The following is a 13,537-nucleotide window of genomic DNA, read 5'->3' as shown; positions in this document are numbered from 1 at the left end:
ATAGTTTACAAGTTATGACAATTTATAAGTTGATAAAATAGTTTACCGCTTCAACTTTGGTGGAGTAAAATATTTTAAAATTCAATAAAAATAGAAAAAAAATTTTTTTACAACTTTCATGCACATGGCTGTATTTGTAATTTTTTGAAGCTACGGAAAAAATATCATAAAAATGTAAATTTGTTTATGACAAATTGCTTATTAAATAAACAATACAAATTTAAATAAAAAAAAACTCTTCTCTAATTATATTGAGAATTGTAAATGATGATTAAAAAAAAAAAATTTCTTAATAAATAATTTAAATGGTGGATAAATGAAAAAAAAAAAAAAACAGTTATGAACAATGAAATAAATTTTTTAAGAAGAAATTTTTTTTTTAAAGATCACTATTTTACTAAGACAACAAGATGAGAAAAAGAAAATTTTTTAAAAATATTCAATTTGTCTATTTGCTTATAACAAATTTTTAAACTATTAATCTTAAAAAATTTTTAGCCAACCTACTAAATGCAATATATGAGTACAAAAACAACCAAAATTGAAGATTTAAAAAAATTTTTTTTTCATAACAGTAGCCGGATCTTTCAGTTTTTGATAACTTTGAAAAATCATCATAAACAAATGAAAAAATTCGTCTATCGGTTGACCCTGCGGGCCAGCCCCAAAACTTCCCGCTGTGTTCGAGTTCCTTAAGCTCGAAAACATCGCTGTAAATACATTTTCGAGCTCTTCGAGCTCGAAAATACTTTTGTATACCATTATTTTCAAAAAAAACCATTTTTAGCATTTATTTCTCCCACGATATCTCTCGAACAAATTAACCAATTTTGATGTTTGAGGTGGCAATTGACGCGTTTTAATAGATTCTAAAGCTGAATAGATTTCGGAATTATTTTGTAAAAAATGTTTCAAAGATATTCGCAAAAAACTGTTTTTCACCATTTCTTTCTCCCGCGATAATTCTCGAACGAATTATCTGATTTAGATGTTTGAGGTGGCAATCGACGCGTTTTATTAATTACTAGAGCTGATTAAATTTTTAAGTCGATCGTATCAATCGTTTCTGAGAAATCAATAAAAAACTAAAAAAAAAATTTTTTTTTTCCGTAATTCGCAAATATTTTCGAGTCTATTTGAACAAATGAATCGAAATTTTCAGGAAAGTTGATGTTCAGCAAGCTCTTTCGATTGCTACCTCAACCATCCAAATCGATTCATTCGTTCAAAAGTTACAAAGAGTTTACATACACACACACACACACACACACACCCACACACACACACACACACTCGGACATTATTCTGAAAATAGTCAGAATAGCTTCCTACGACCTCAAAACGTTGACATCTGATGACAACTCTATTTTCGAAAATCGGGTCGAAAACAATAACTTCCCGAAATTTTTGAAAATCGTCGATTTTCTTAGCGGGAAGTTAAAAATTTTTGAAAATCGTCGATTTTCTTAGCGGGAAGTTAAAAACTTTTATAAACTATCACAACGTAATCTTGTTCATTATTTATATAGCAAGAGCTCCCAAAAAAAAAAAAAATATTTATCGACACATTTTTTAAGCTTTTATACGAGATTTTATCAAAACTTTAGTCTCCGATAAATTTTTTAATTAACAATTAAATAACTTAAACAAAAATCAAACTAAAAATTTTTTTTTGCGAGCCTATTTTCTTTCAAGTGTCTAGATGATACTATAATTTATTCAGATTTTAAAATTAATATTGAATGTTATAAAGAAATTATTTTGTGTTCGATACTTTGCCTGGTGGCGATGCATAGGTACTGAAAAGGCCGCGCGGAGCCCAACTTTCAACGTTAAATTAAAAAATAAATTAAAAATGAAAATAATGTAGCTACAACTCGGGGAGTCGAGACTTATTTTACTAAAATTTTTTCCTCTTCTAGGATTTTTTTTTAAATTCTGAATTTGAAGAATGAAATTCCGAATCGAATGCACCAATCGTCATATTTTTAAGAGAAAATTAACGATTTTTTGCAGAAAACTCACTTCTTGACAAGACTATATTAACTCATTAAATCACGACAACTCGGTGTCTTATTTGTTAGCATAAATGAAATGTGGTATTATTGTTGTTGAAATTATCATACGTAATAACTTGATTTCATGTGAAGTCAAAGTAATGGAATGATAAAACAAAAATATAACATCAGTAATTTTTTTTATTATGTGTAATTTTGTAAGCAATTCACAGAGTAAACTATAATTGTAACGGTATTTAATTATTGACCTGAAGATCATAATGTTTTTTGCGCAAAGAAAATAGAAAATTTATGCGATTTGACTGCGTACGGGTGGCAACGGGAAATCGGGTGTGTCTGCGATTTCCGGCTGATATACTAGCGCCTATGCGAACCATTTCAGAAATCTAGATCCAGTAGACTTTTTACTATTCATTATGTTTTTTTATTTTTGTTCCTTGAAAAACGTTTCGATCTTCAGATACATGTTTATTTTCATTGCAGTTGTGACTCAAGCGTATACAGTTGATGTCGAAGTAGTTGAAGGAGTATCACGAGGATGTACGGCAATTATGAGATGTGTTGTTCCAAGTCACGTAAAGGATCTCGTTCGAGTAGTATCTTGGTTACAAGAGCCAGCGTTTCATATATATCCATCTCTTCAAGGAGGTAATTTTTCTCTATTCTATATCGACCTTTATATTATTTATCATTACAACAGTTCTTCGAATGGAGAAATTGCTAATTAAAATATTTTATTTTGAAAATGAAGATTTTACGTAGAGACAAAATAATAGGTATTTTTCCCATTTTTACACAGGTATTTTTACAATATTGACATCAAATATTTTATGATATCCACATAAGTATTATTCTAATGGTGGTATATCGATTATTTCTATACTCACATCGTAAAAAGAACCATGAAGTACACGCAAATTAGTATGTGAATAAAGACAGTATTACTACCTCAGCATAGAAACTATTTCTATATTCACATACGTATAATTACTATGCTATTATAGAAATTTTGAACTTCCCGATAAAAGATTTCTACCAAAACATGTTAATTACTGACCAATAGCGTACACTGTAATAAAAGATTCCTGACGTCAAACTAAATTTGTTTGGCTCGAGTACTCCGTGCGTTAGGATACAGCCAAGCGCGTCAAGCGATTGAGTCTACAACCCTCTACGTTTGACAGTATATTTTGCTCCAACTGAGAGCTTCTTTAGAGAAGGTACCGAGTCGTTTAAAATAACTTTATAGTATTTGATCTAACTCAGTAACTTTTTTCCTTAAAAAAAAAAAAAAAAAAAAACTAGAAATTAGTTCAAGTCATTAATGCTGTTAATACAATAATGATTTTGTTTTATACAAAATAATAAAAATTATACTCAAAGTAAATTGTAAGATAATTTAAGGTATGAAATTTCAGTTGAGTCAAAATTAGAAAGAAGAAGAAAGAAGAAATAGTAGAAATTGCCCTTACATTTGATTCATTAAAAAATTCAACTATTGCACGCCTCATAACGCGAAGCATTTAAGGTAGTGCAATACTCTCAACATGTCAAAGTCAAACAATTTTGCAGACTTTAATTGCCCCTGTTGCATTTATTTTATATCCGTAGGGTAATACAACTACACTATTATCAAGAGAAATTCTCGATTTATCATGTTCGATGTGATTAAAACTCATATATATTGTTTAATATTAAAAAAAATCTGATTAAAAAAATTGTTTGTCAACGTCCGGATGTCTGTACGTGTGGATGTGCCACGATTACGCCAGAAAAACTTTACGTATCAGAACCATTCTTCTTTTTATTAGTTTCAGAATAACACCAGATTATTTGCTATTTGAAATGACGGATTAATTTGGTGTCGTTTAATTATAATTAATGAATAATATTGCTCAATATAGGTATATTTTTATGATAATACGATGTTCAGCCTTTGGCCGCGTTGGAGCGCTGTTAGCCAGGCTGGGTAAATATGTACACACATGCGCCGTATGTTTCTCATCGGACGCCAATACCGCTAAAGAGTGAACCCTAAAATTTAAATAACTAAAAGTAACAATAAAAAAAAAAAAAAAAAAAAAAAAAAACAATAAGAACAATAAAACCAATAGCATTGATTTTTTTTTGTTTATTTATTTAAATCTAACTCCTTCGATAGGACACTTAAATAATAAATTACTTTGGATTTTTGAATAAGGGTTATGAGACGTGCATTTTTGGATTTTCCAAACTTTTTCAAATTGCTGTATTGAATTGATTCAAAAAAAAGGTCATTCGGCAGCCGAAATGGAAGTATATTTCTCATTATTTAATTATTTCAACCATTCAAATAAACATTTATAACGAAGTAAATTTTTCTTTGACATTGTCAAAAATTTTCAAGGTTATGCAACAAAAACAAAAATTGTAAAAAAATTCAAAGTTGAATGCAAAAACTTTAAGAATTGAAATCAGAAAATTAAAAGAATTATCATTCAATGTTTTTTACTATAGGAATAATGATAAGTACAAAATTGAATATAATAATTTGAGTTGAAATTTCAATAATCATACATGTAAAAGTCATAGTTGAAATCAGTCATAAACACTGTCAATAGATCAAAATTGAATTTACACACTTGAATTAAGATATTTAGATTTTATGAGCGTTACACAGCAATAATATGAATTCAATCAGTTGTATAAATTTACAAATGAATACAGTAGTTAGGGCTCTATAGAATCTATTGAAACTATTAGGACAACCAATGCAATAGCAAAATTTCATTTAATGAGTGGTAAGATAAGAAATTTCATTGATCTAGACACACATATAGGCATGAAAATGAAAGCTCATTTGAAGAGCTTACAGATGAATTTCAGAGAAAGTCGATAAGTCATAGCATTCGAAAAATATCGAAAGAAGAATAACTAAAATTATGAATTTTTGACATTTTGAAAATTTTGGAATGCTATAACTTCTAAACTAATTGACCGACTGAGCTCATTTTCCAACTCGATGGCATGTTTGTTCCAGAGACTTTGTTTTTTCCGGAAAGTTCTGATGTCGTTTTGATTTTCGAGACGTCCTGCATAGGACTCCCGTCTATCCCTAGATATTTGTACGACTCTCTGGGGTCAAGATGGTCAATGACGCTCCCATCCACTAACTCAATATCTTCACGCAGATCAGAACACTTGCCTTTCACCAGATTAATGACCGCGTACTTGTCCAACCCAAAAGCCATGCCGAGATCCCGGGTATACTCCCCTACGATATTCAAGGCTGACTGAAGGTGTTCCTCATCAGAAGCATATACATTCAGATCATCGATATAGAATAAGTGGGTGATTGAATACTTTCGATCAGTTGGTGGACCCACTGAGTATCCACGGGTGCAGCGTAGCGCAATAGATATTGGCAGCAGTGATATGCAAAACAGCAGAGGACTCAGAGAATATCCCTGAAAGACTCCTCGCTTGTACTGTATAACTTCGATTTCACGTTTGTCGTTGCCACATGAAATGTGGAACCGTGTTCGCCAAAGCTGCATCGTACGCTGAATGCATCCCACTGTATCATGATTGACCCCAAGGCATTTGAGCAAATAGAGAATAAGCTCATCAGATGTTGAGTCAAATGCCTTGCGGTAGTCAATCCACGCCATTGACAGGTTGCGCTGATAGTAGATCGCGTCTTGAATGACACAACGATCCACTAACAAATTCTCTTTGCAACCTGACAGGCCTCCTTTGCTGCCACGTTGTTCGTATATCTGCTGCCATAGGGTCTACCTCTTGCAGAATGCGGTTATTTAAGATTTTGGTGAAATCTTATAAACCGCATTCAAACAGGTGATAGGCCTGTAGTTTTTCGGGTCAGACAAGTCATTTTTCTTCAGGATGAGCACGGTTCACCCTACTACAAGCCAGCATGGAATTGGTTCGTCACCTCTGATGAATGCTGTAAAAATCCAGGCCAGATGACTATGGGTAGAAGTTAGTTTCTTCCACCAAAACAAATTAATGTCATCCGGACCCGGAGCAGTCCAGTTCTTACCATTATTCAGAGCTGAACGAACTTCTTCCACGCTAGCTTCAGGGCTCTCTTCATCAGCGTTATTATTGCGGTGTTGTTGCCAGAATACTTCAAAGTCGTTGAGAGCTGGACTGTCATGGCTCACGTTTGGTTGATCACCATACAACTTGGACCAGAAAGCTTTTACTCGCTCGATGGATGAGGGATCGCCAGAAACATATGTCTTAGGAGTCAGAAAGCGTGAAGGACTTAATCGAAACGGTAGCAGGCGTTTTGATCCCTGGACAAAATATCCCCGGACAAAATGAACTTTTGATAAAATATTCTCTTGATTATTAATTAATTTTTTACGCTGCTAGTAATTTGCATATATACACTCATGCCAAAAATTAAAGGAACAGAAAAATTTTAGAAATTTCTTATTGATTTTTGTAAGACTGTAACTTCGTGAAAAATAATCGTATCGGAATTTAAAAAAAGCGTTGTATAGCTTGAAATTTCTATTTTAGGCGCATTGTCATCAAAATTCTTTTGGACCTTCAGCTGTTGCACAAACATGAAAAATACAGTGAGACAGTAATTTTCTAAATTTTTTCTTTTCATTGAGAGTCTACGGTCCGATACGATTGTTTTTTACGAAGTTACAGTCTTATTAATAATAAAGAAATAAGAAATTTCTAAAATTTTTCCGTTCCTTTAATTTATGGCATGAGTGTATATTTTGAAAAAACTCATAAATATATATATGTATATTTCCATACATTCGTATGAATTTATTTTCAAATAAACACACATAAAATCCATGAAAAAAGGGCTCAGCACGATAACAAGCATATGTGTTGGTCTATTTTCGAATAAATTCAAAAGTATAAATGTTGATGACAATAATAATAAGAAAATATTTTTATAATGTTGAACTTACGAATATAATAAAAATATCATAATATTATATACTCGTGATAAGTTGTTGATTCGATTTTCTTATGTAAACTACATGAGAATATTCGAGTATTTAATCTTTTATAATTGGAATATAAATTGAAAAAAAACTGAGCTTAGCATGGTGATATTTTGTCATCGAGATATTTTGTCCGGGGATATTTTGTCTAGGGATATTCTGTCGGGGATATTTTGTCCGGGGGTCAAAACGCATGGAACCAACCGAAACAAAGAGTTATCGGTAAGCCGCTTCAGCTTTTTCTCTAGTGACTTTTTAGCAGTCACTAGAGCCCGCAACCTGTTAAGGGAACCTTCTTTGATGTTAAGAAGATTCTCCTCATTCAGTGTGTGATGATGATATCGTAGTCCAGCCGCAATGCGGCAGACTTTAGATGTAAACGCTTTACGTGCATTTACATACTCAATCACACACTGAATGCGGGAAACATGTTTCCGGAGATCATCAATCTTTAGTAAAAGCTGCCCAATGCGCCCTCTCATCTTAGCCTCAGGAGAAGAAGTATTTCTTCTTGCTGGAGGTAAGAGTGAGAAAGCAGCATCGTAGACAGCTTGATTGATGGTGAGCAAAGTAAAATTTTCCTGAATCCGAGCAGATAGTTCGTGGTTTTCCATGTCAAGTAGGTGTTTTTGGTAATATGTCTTCTTCGAGATACATACTTGCCGTGTCAAAATCATTGTCAGCGACTTCGGAAGACTGGCGTCTCTCCTGATGTAGCTGTTCTGGAAAGGCCAGATGGCGAGATAACTGTCTGTTAGTTAACAGTGATCTTCGTCTTCGCCAAAGATGGGAGGCATAATCACGTAGATGTTGTTCTGAAAAATTGCTATGGTTAGAATGCCTATCGCTCCAGAGAGCATGCATCCTAGCCATATTACCTCTCCGCTCCGGTTCACTGTTTTGTTAGCACATCAGGATATCGGCTCGTAGTTCCTTTGTCTAGCTAATGCTCACACAAGTACTGCATCAAGTAGTTTTGCAAGTTCTTATAACTCACAAGACATTTATGAACCTTCAGGAAATACTGGGTCAAGCAGTATAAATTCTAGTAGCTTACGATGGCCTGTAAAAAAGGCTGAAATATTGAAAGTTACCAATTTTTTGATTAACGACAATTTAAAAACGTATACTGGAGTTTTTGACGAATGGAATGTGATACTAGATATTATTAGTGTTAAATCTGATATTAATATTACTAATATAAAATTATCACTAATGAAAATACGATGTCAAGATACTTTTAAAAGATTAAGTGAACAGTTTGGAATGAGCATCAGTAATGCTAGTATTATTTTTAATAAAACAGTTCCTGTATTAGCACATTTATATTAAAAACATATTTATATGCCTGAGTCTACTACAATTGAAAGAATGCTACCGATACCATTTAGGAGTTCATATAGTCATGTAAATTCGATCATTAATGCTTTTGAAATACAAATTGAAAAACCGAGTGATCCAGAGTATCAATCTCTAACTTGGTCAGAGTATAATAAATGTAATACTTTAAAGTATTTGATATCTTAAACATCAGATGGTTTTATAAATTTCATATCAAAAGGATTTGGAGGACGAATTTCGGATGAGCTATTATTTCAAGAAAGTGGATTATTAGAATAATTACCCGAATCTTGTGCTGTAATGGTCGATCGAGGATTTAAAAACATTGTTTCACTTCTTGAAGATAAAAACATAGAATTAATTCGACCACCTTCGGTTAGTTCTGGAGTAATATTATTATAATCTGAGTTTTTAGATGACAATCGAATTGCTGCTCTCCGTATTCATACAGAACGCATCATTGGAAGAATAAGAGTTTAATTTTCTCAAACCTCATGCGGTTACTAATCATAATATGTTACCTTCCACAGAGTATATCGTTATTGCTGCAGCATTAGTGGATTTACAAGCACCTATAACAGCAACTTATATTTATTAATATTTATTTTTTATAATTAATTACTAAGTACATTTTATAAGAACAGATATATTTATTGTTTATATCTATAAGCTAGCATCAAAATACAAAGATAACTAAGGTCACTGTATGTCTTGAATTTTTACAGGTTGTAATAATTTGGGAAATATATTTTTTGACCAAAATAACAAAGTTTTTTTAGTTAGAGCTTGTGAATGATCTTCATCGTATTCGAGCTTTTTAATATAAATTGTTTTACTTTCTTCAAAATCTGGATCAGCAACACGAAAATACCTTCTTTTTTACCGGTCATTAACACCTGTAATTGCAATTGCGCAACATATTTTAAGCTAATTTTATTTTTTGGTAAACAAGTGTTCAATGTTTTTATGCTGGAGGGTCACTTAACTTCGAAAATGGCATAACCAGTCAATCCATCGGGAGATGTTGCAAAAGTCGGATGACTAGGTGCAAGATACATCCTTGGACGTGAAATTAGTATTCCTAACTCTTTTTTTAAGACTTTCATTACGTCTTTTCCTAATGCTTTTCCTCGTGCCATAGCACTTGTCTCGAGTACTTTACTTGCAACAATAACTTGTTGAACAAATGAACCACTACCGGTTTTATAATGAGCAGCTTCATAAAATTTTGATGCTGTCATACGTCCATAACGAAGTTCATGCCATATTGCACACTCACTTTGTTGTTTTGTTAGCTGCTTAGCTTCTTTGTATATCTCAATTTTCATTTTAGTTTTAGCAAATTCCAAAAATTCATCAACTTGCATATCGGAGCTCTGATGAAATTAAAAAAACAGCTGATGTAATGATAAATTATAAATTCTTTTGGTCTCTAAGTCAAAATTCAATTATCCAATTTGAGAATTTGTTTGTTGATTTCTTGCAAATTCAATCACTTCTTGTAAAAACGTACTATTATCCGGCAACTTTTCAGTTGGGACTGAAGAGATTTTTTTTGTCAGTTTTTCAGCTTCAATATATTTTATGACAGTGTCAACGCCTGATAATCGAGACTTTTTCCAATAGCACGCAACTTCAGTAGGTGTTGGATCTTCACTTCTCCGATGAGTCCATATAAGAAATGCTAATGCATGTTTGCAACCACCTGTACATCAAATATAAATGTGTAAAAAATGATTATTGTTTGTAATATTAAACAACTTATGTTTTGATTCAAATATTTGTTACCTGTTAGAGCTGCACAATCATGACATTGAACGTCTCGAACATTTTTTAATCTTTCGTTAATAGTTAGAGTAACTGAGTAAGCTTTACTCCTAACTCGATGTTCTGAACATATACGCCCCTCGATGCAAATACCATTCTACGGTTCAATTGGACATAACCTATAGCCTTGTCACCGTAACTGTCACGTGATAATCTAAAAATTAATAAATTATTAATTGTACTTAACAGAATAAATGATTTAATATTTTAATTCACAAAATTTTTTTACTAACTTACCATGATGCTTTAGCACCTCGAACTTCAGCTGAATTGAACTGAACATCATTTTTTGAAAAATCGGATATCATAAATATATCCACATCAGGTATATTATTGAAATTAGCTTTTATAAATCCTTTATCACACGTGACTCAATTAAATTACCTGATATTATAAATTATTTTGCACTAAATTTCGGATATTTTCACGTGTAGAAGCCGTTGACACTGTACTATCGTCAAATTCTTTTAAAATTGTGACGTTACAAACATCGTGAACAATCGAGGCGCGTTCTTAGTCACGTGGTTATTTTTAAAATTTTATCAATGTTTGATTGTTTATAATTGATTGAAAAAAAATTTTTTTAAGTTATTCGCATCAATTATAAATATAATTTATTTTAAAGTTTTGAAATAACTAAAAAAATCAATCATTTTTTTGTTTTCAAAAATCCAGTTGCTGTAAATTATAAAATTAATCGTTATTAATCAGCATTAATGTGTTAAATAATTATTAAAAAAAGAGCTTTAATGTGTTAGAACAGGATTTATTAATGAATTTATTAATTTTCTTAAATAATTTCTACCAAATTTATTTTGTGTCAGTACCACGGAACGCAAAATTTGAAATTTATATCTCGTTCTCGACGCTTTCAAGTTATAGTAAAATCCTCTCAGGTTTTTATTTTTATAGTAAAATAGATAAATAATGTGCATGGAAATATTAAAAAAGTTTAACTTCGAAATGTTAAAATTTTTAATAATAAAAATCACAGAACGGAATCACCTATATATCGAGAAAAATACTGGATGTCCCAAAATAGCAAAAAATGAATTTGAAAACAACTTTTACAAGCTTATGAACAATGCAGTGTTCGGTAAAACTATGGAAAATTTTCTAAAATATAAAGATGTGAGAATAGTAAGCAAGTGGGAGGGAAGATACGGGGCAAACTCGCTAATAGCAAAACTGAATTTCCATGGTTTCACAATTTTCGATAAAAATCTAGTCATAACAGAATTAAAGAGAGTAAATCTATATTTTAATAAACCAATTTACATTGGTTTCAGCATCTTCGACTTATCGAAAACATTTATTTATGATTTTGACTATAATTATATTTAAAAAATTGGTCTATCGGTTTTTTACGATAACGTATTAAAACGTTTTTTACCATTGTTTTCTCCCACGATATTCCATTTACAAATGATTTGATTTTTATGTTAGAAATAGCAATCAACTCATTTTGATGAAGTTTAGAGCTGATCAGATTTTGAAATCATTCGGTTCAGTTATTTTAAAGATATTTGCAAAATACCGTTTTTTACCATTTCTTTTTTTCCCGATATTTCTCAGAAAAATGACCCGATTTCAATGATTGAGGTGGCAGTCGACACGTTTTAATAAACTCTAAACTTGATCCTCCTCTTCTCGTTCCCTACGTAAAGCAGCGAAGACTGGGTTGGGACCGTGTTAGCATTACTCTAACCCAGTCCGTGCTACGTTATTCACGTCGACTTACATGTTAATCGTTTCTTTCTGATATCTCACTTTTCGGAAGTCACTACGCGAAGACTGCAATTTTTTTCCAATATTCTTCACGCAATAGCATATAAGTCACTAAGTTTTCGGGGCTAAGGGCGTTGACGATAATTTCTTCAATGCCGTCTCTGAGGCTCTTCTAGCGCTCGCACTCAAAAAACGTGTGCTCGGCGTCGTCGTTCTTATTCGGGCAGTATTTGCACATCAGGGTATGGTGGAGGCCCATTTTGTAGAGATATGCGTTGAAGGATTCACGACCCATCAACAATAAGGGTTAGATAGAATTCTGTCTCCCCGTGTTTTCTGGAAAGCCAGACTTTGATGTTGGGGATCAGGCGTGCTGTCCATCTGTCTGTGTTTCCGTTCTCCCATCAGCTATTCCAATCTTCCAGTGTTTCCGTCTTTATCTTTGCTCTTGCTATCATTCTGCTATTCTCGCTGGGCTTTAAATTATTTAGTTTGAACCTTTCTAGGGCTAGTAGATCTATAGGTGCGGCTCCAGCTATGACCAGTACGGCTGCTTCAGAGACTGTGCGGTATGCACAGGTTGCCCTCAGGGCTCCTCGCCGTTGCACTGCCGCGATCTTTCGTCTGTAAGTTTTTTGTATCAGGATATGGGTCCATACATACATACATACATACATACATACATACATACATACATACATACATACATACATACATACATACATACATACATACATACATACATACATACATACATACATACATACATACATACATACATACATACATACATACATACATACATACATACATACATACATACATACATACATACATACATACATACATACATACATACATACATACATACATACATACATACATACATACATACATACATACATACATACATACATACATACATACATACATACATACATACATACATACATACATACATACATACATACATACATACATACATACATACATACATACATACATACATACATACATACATACATACATACATACATACATACATACATACATACATACATACATACATACATACATACATACATACATACATACATACATACATACATACATACATACATACATACATACATACATACATACATACATACATACATACATACATACATACATACATACATACATACATACATACATACATACATACATACATACATACATACATACATACATACATACATACATACATACATACATACATACATACATACATACATACATACATACATACATACATACATACATACATACATACATACATACATACATACATACATACATACATACATACATACATACATACATACATACATACATACATACATACATACATACATACATACATACATACATACATACATACATACATACATACATACATACATACATACATACATACATACATACATACATACATACATACATACATACATACATACATACATACATACATACATACATACATACATACATACATACATACATACATACATACATACATACATACATACATACACACATACATACATACATACATACATACATACACACATACATACATACATACATACATACATACATACA

At 32.0% G+C, this 13,537-nt stretch overlaps 1 protein-coding gene across 1 annotated transcript in view; it reads left to right on the top strand.

Moving 5' to 3' along the window:
• LOC103580233 (cell adhesion molecule Dscam2) overlaps positions 1-13,537 on the top strand; it is a 459,597-nt gene that overhangs the window by 268,112 nt on the left and 177,948 nt on the right. Inside the window, exon 3 of the mRNA XM_014439749.1 lies at positions 2,502-2,666. Coding sequence (XP_014295235.1) covers positions 2,502-2,666 — 165 coding nt within the window. The remainder of the gene's footprint in view (positions 1-2,501; positions 2,667-13,537) is intronic.

Source organism: Microplitis demolitor, chromosome 1 (assembly GCF_026212275.2).
Source record: "Microplitis demolitor isolate Queensland-Clemson2020A chromosome 1, iyMicDemo2.1a, whole genome shotgun sequence".
In the NCBI taxonomy this organism is placed as follows: Eukaryota; Metazoa; Arthropoda; class Insecta; order Hymenoptera; family Braconidae; genus Microplitis; species Microplitis demolitor.
Note: the sequence above shows the minus strand (reverse complement) of the source record. Positions and strands in the feature narration are given on the sequence as shown.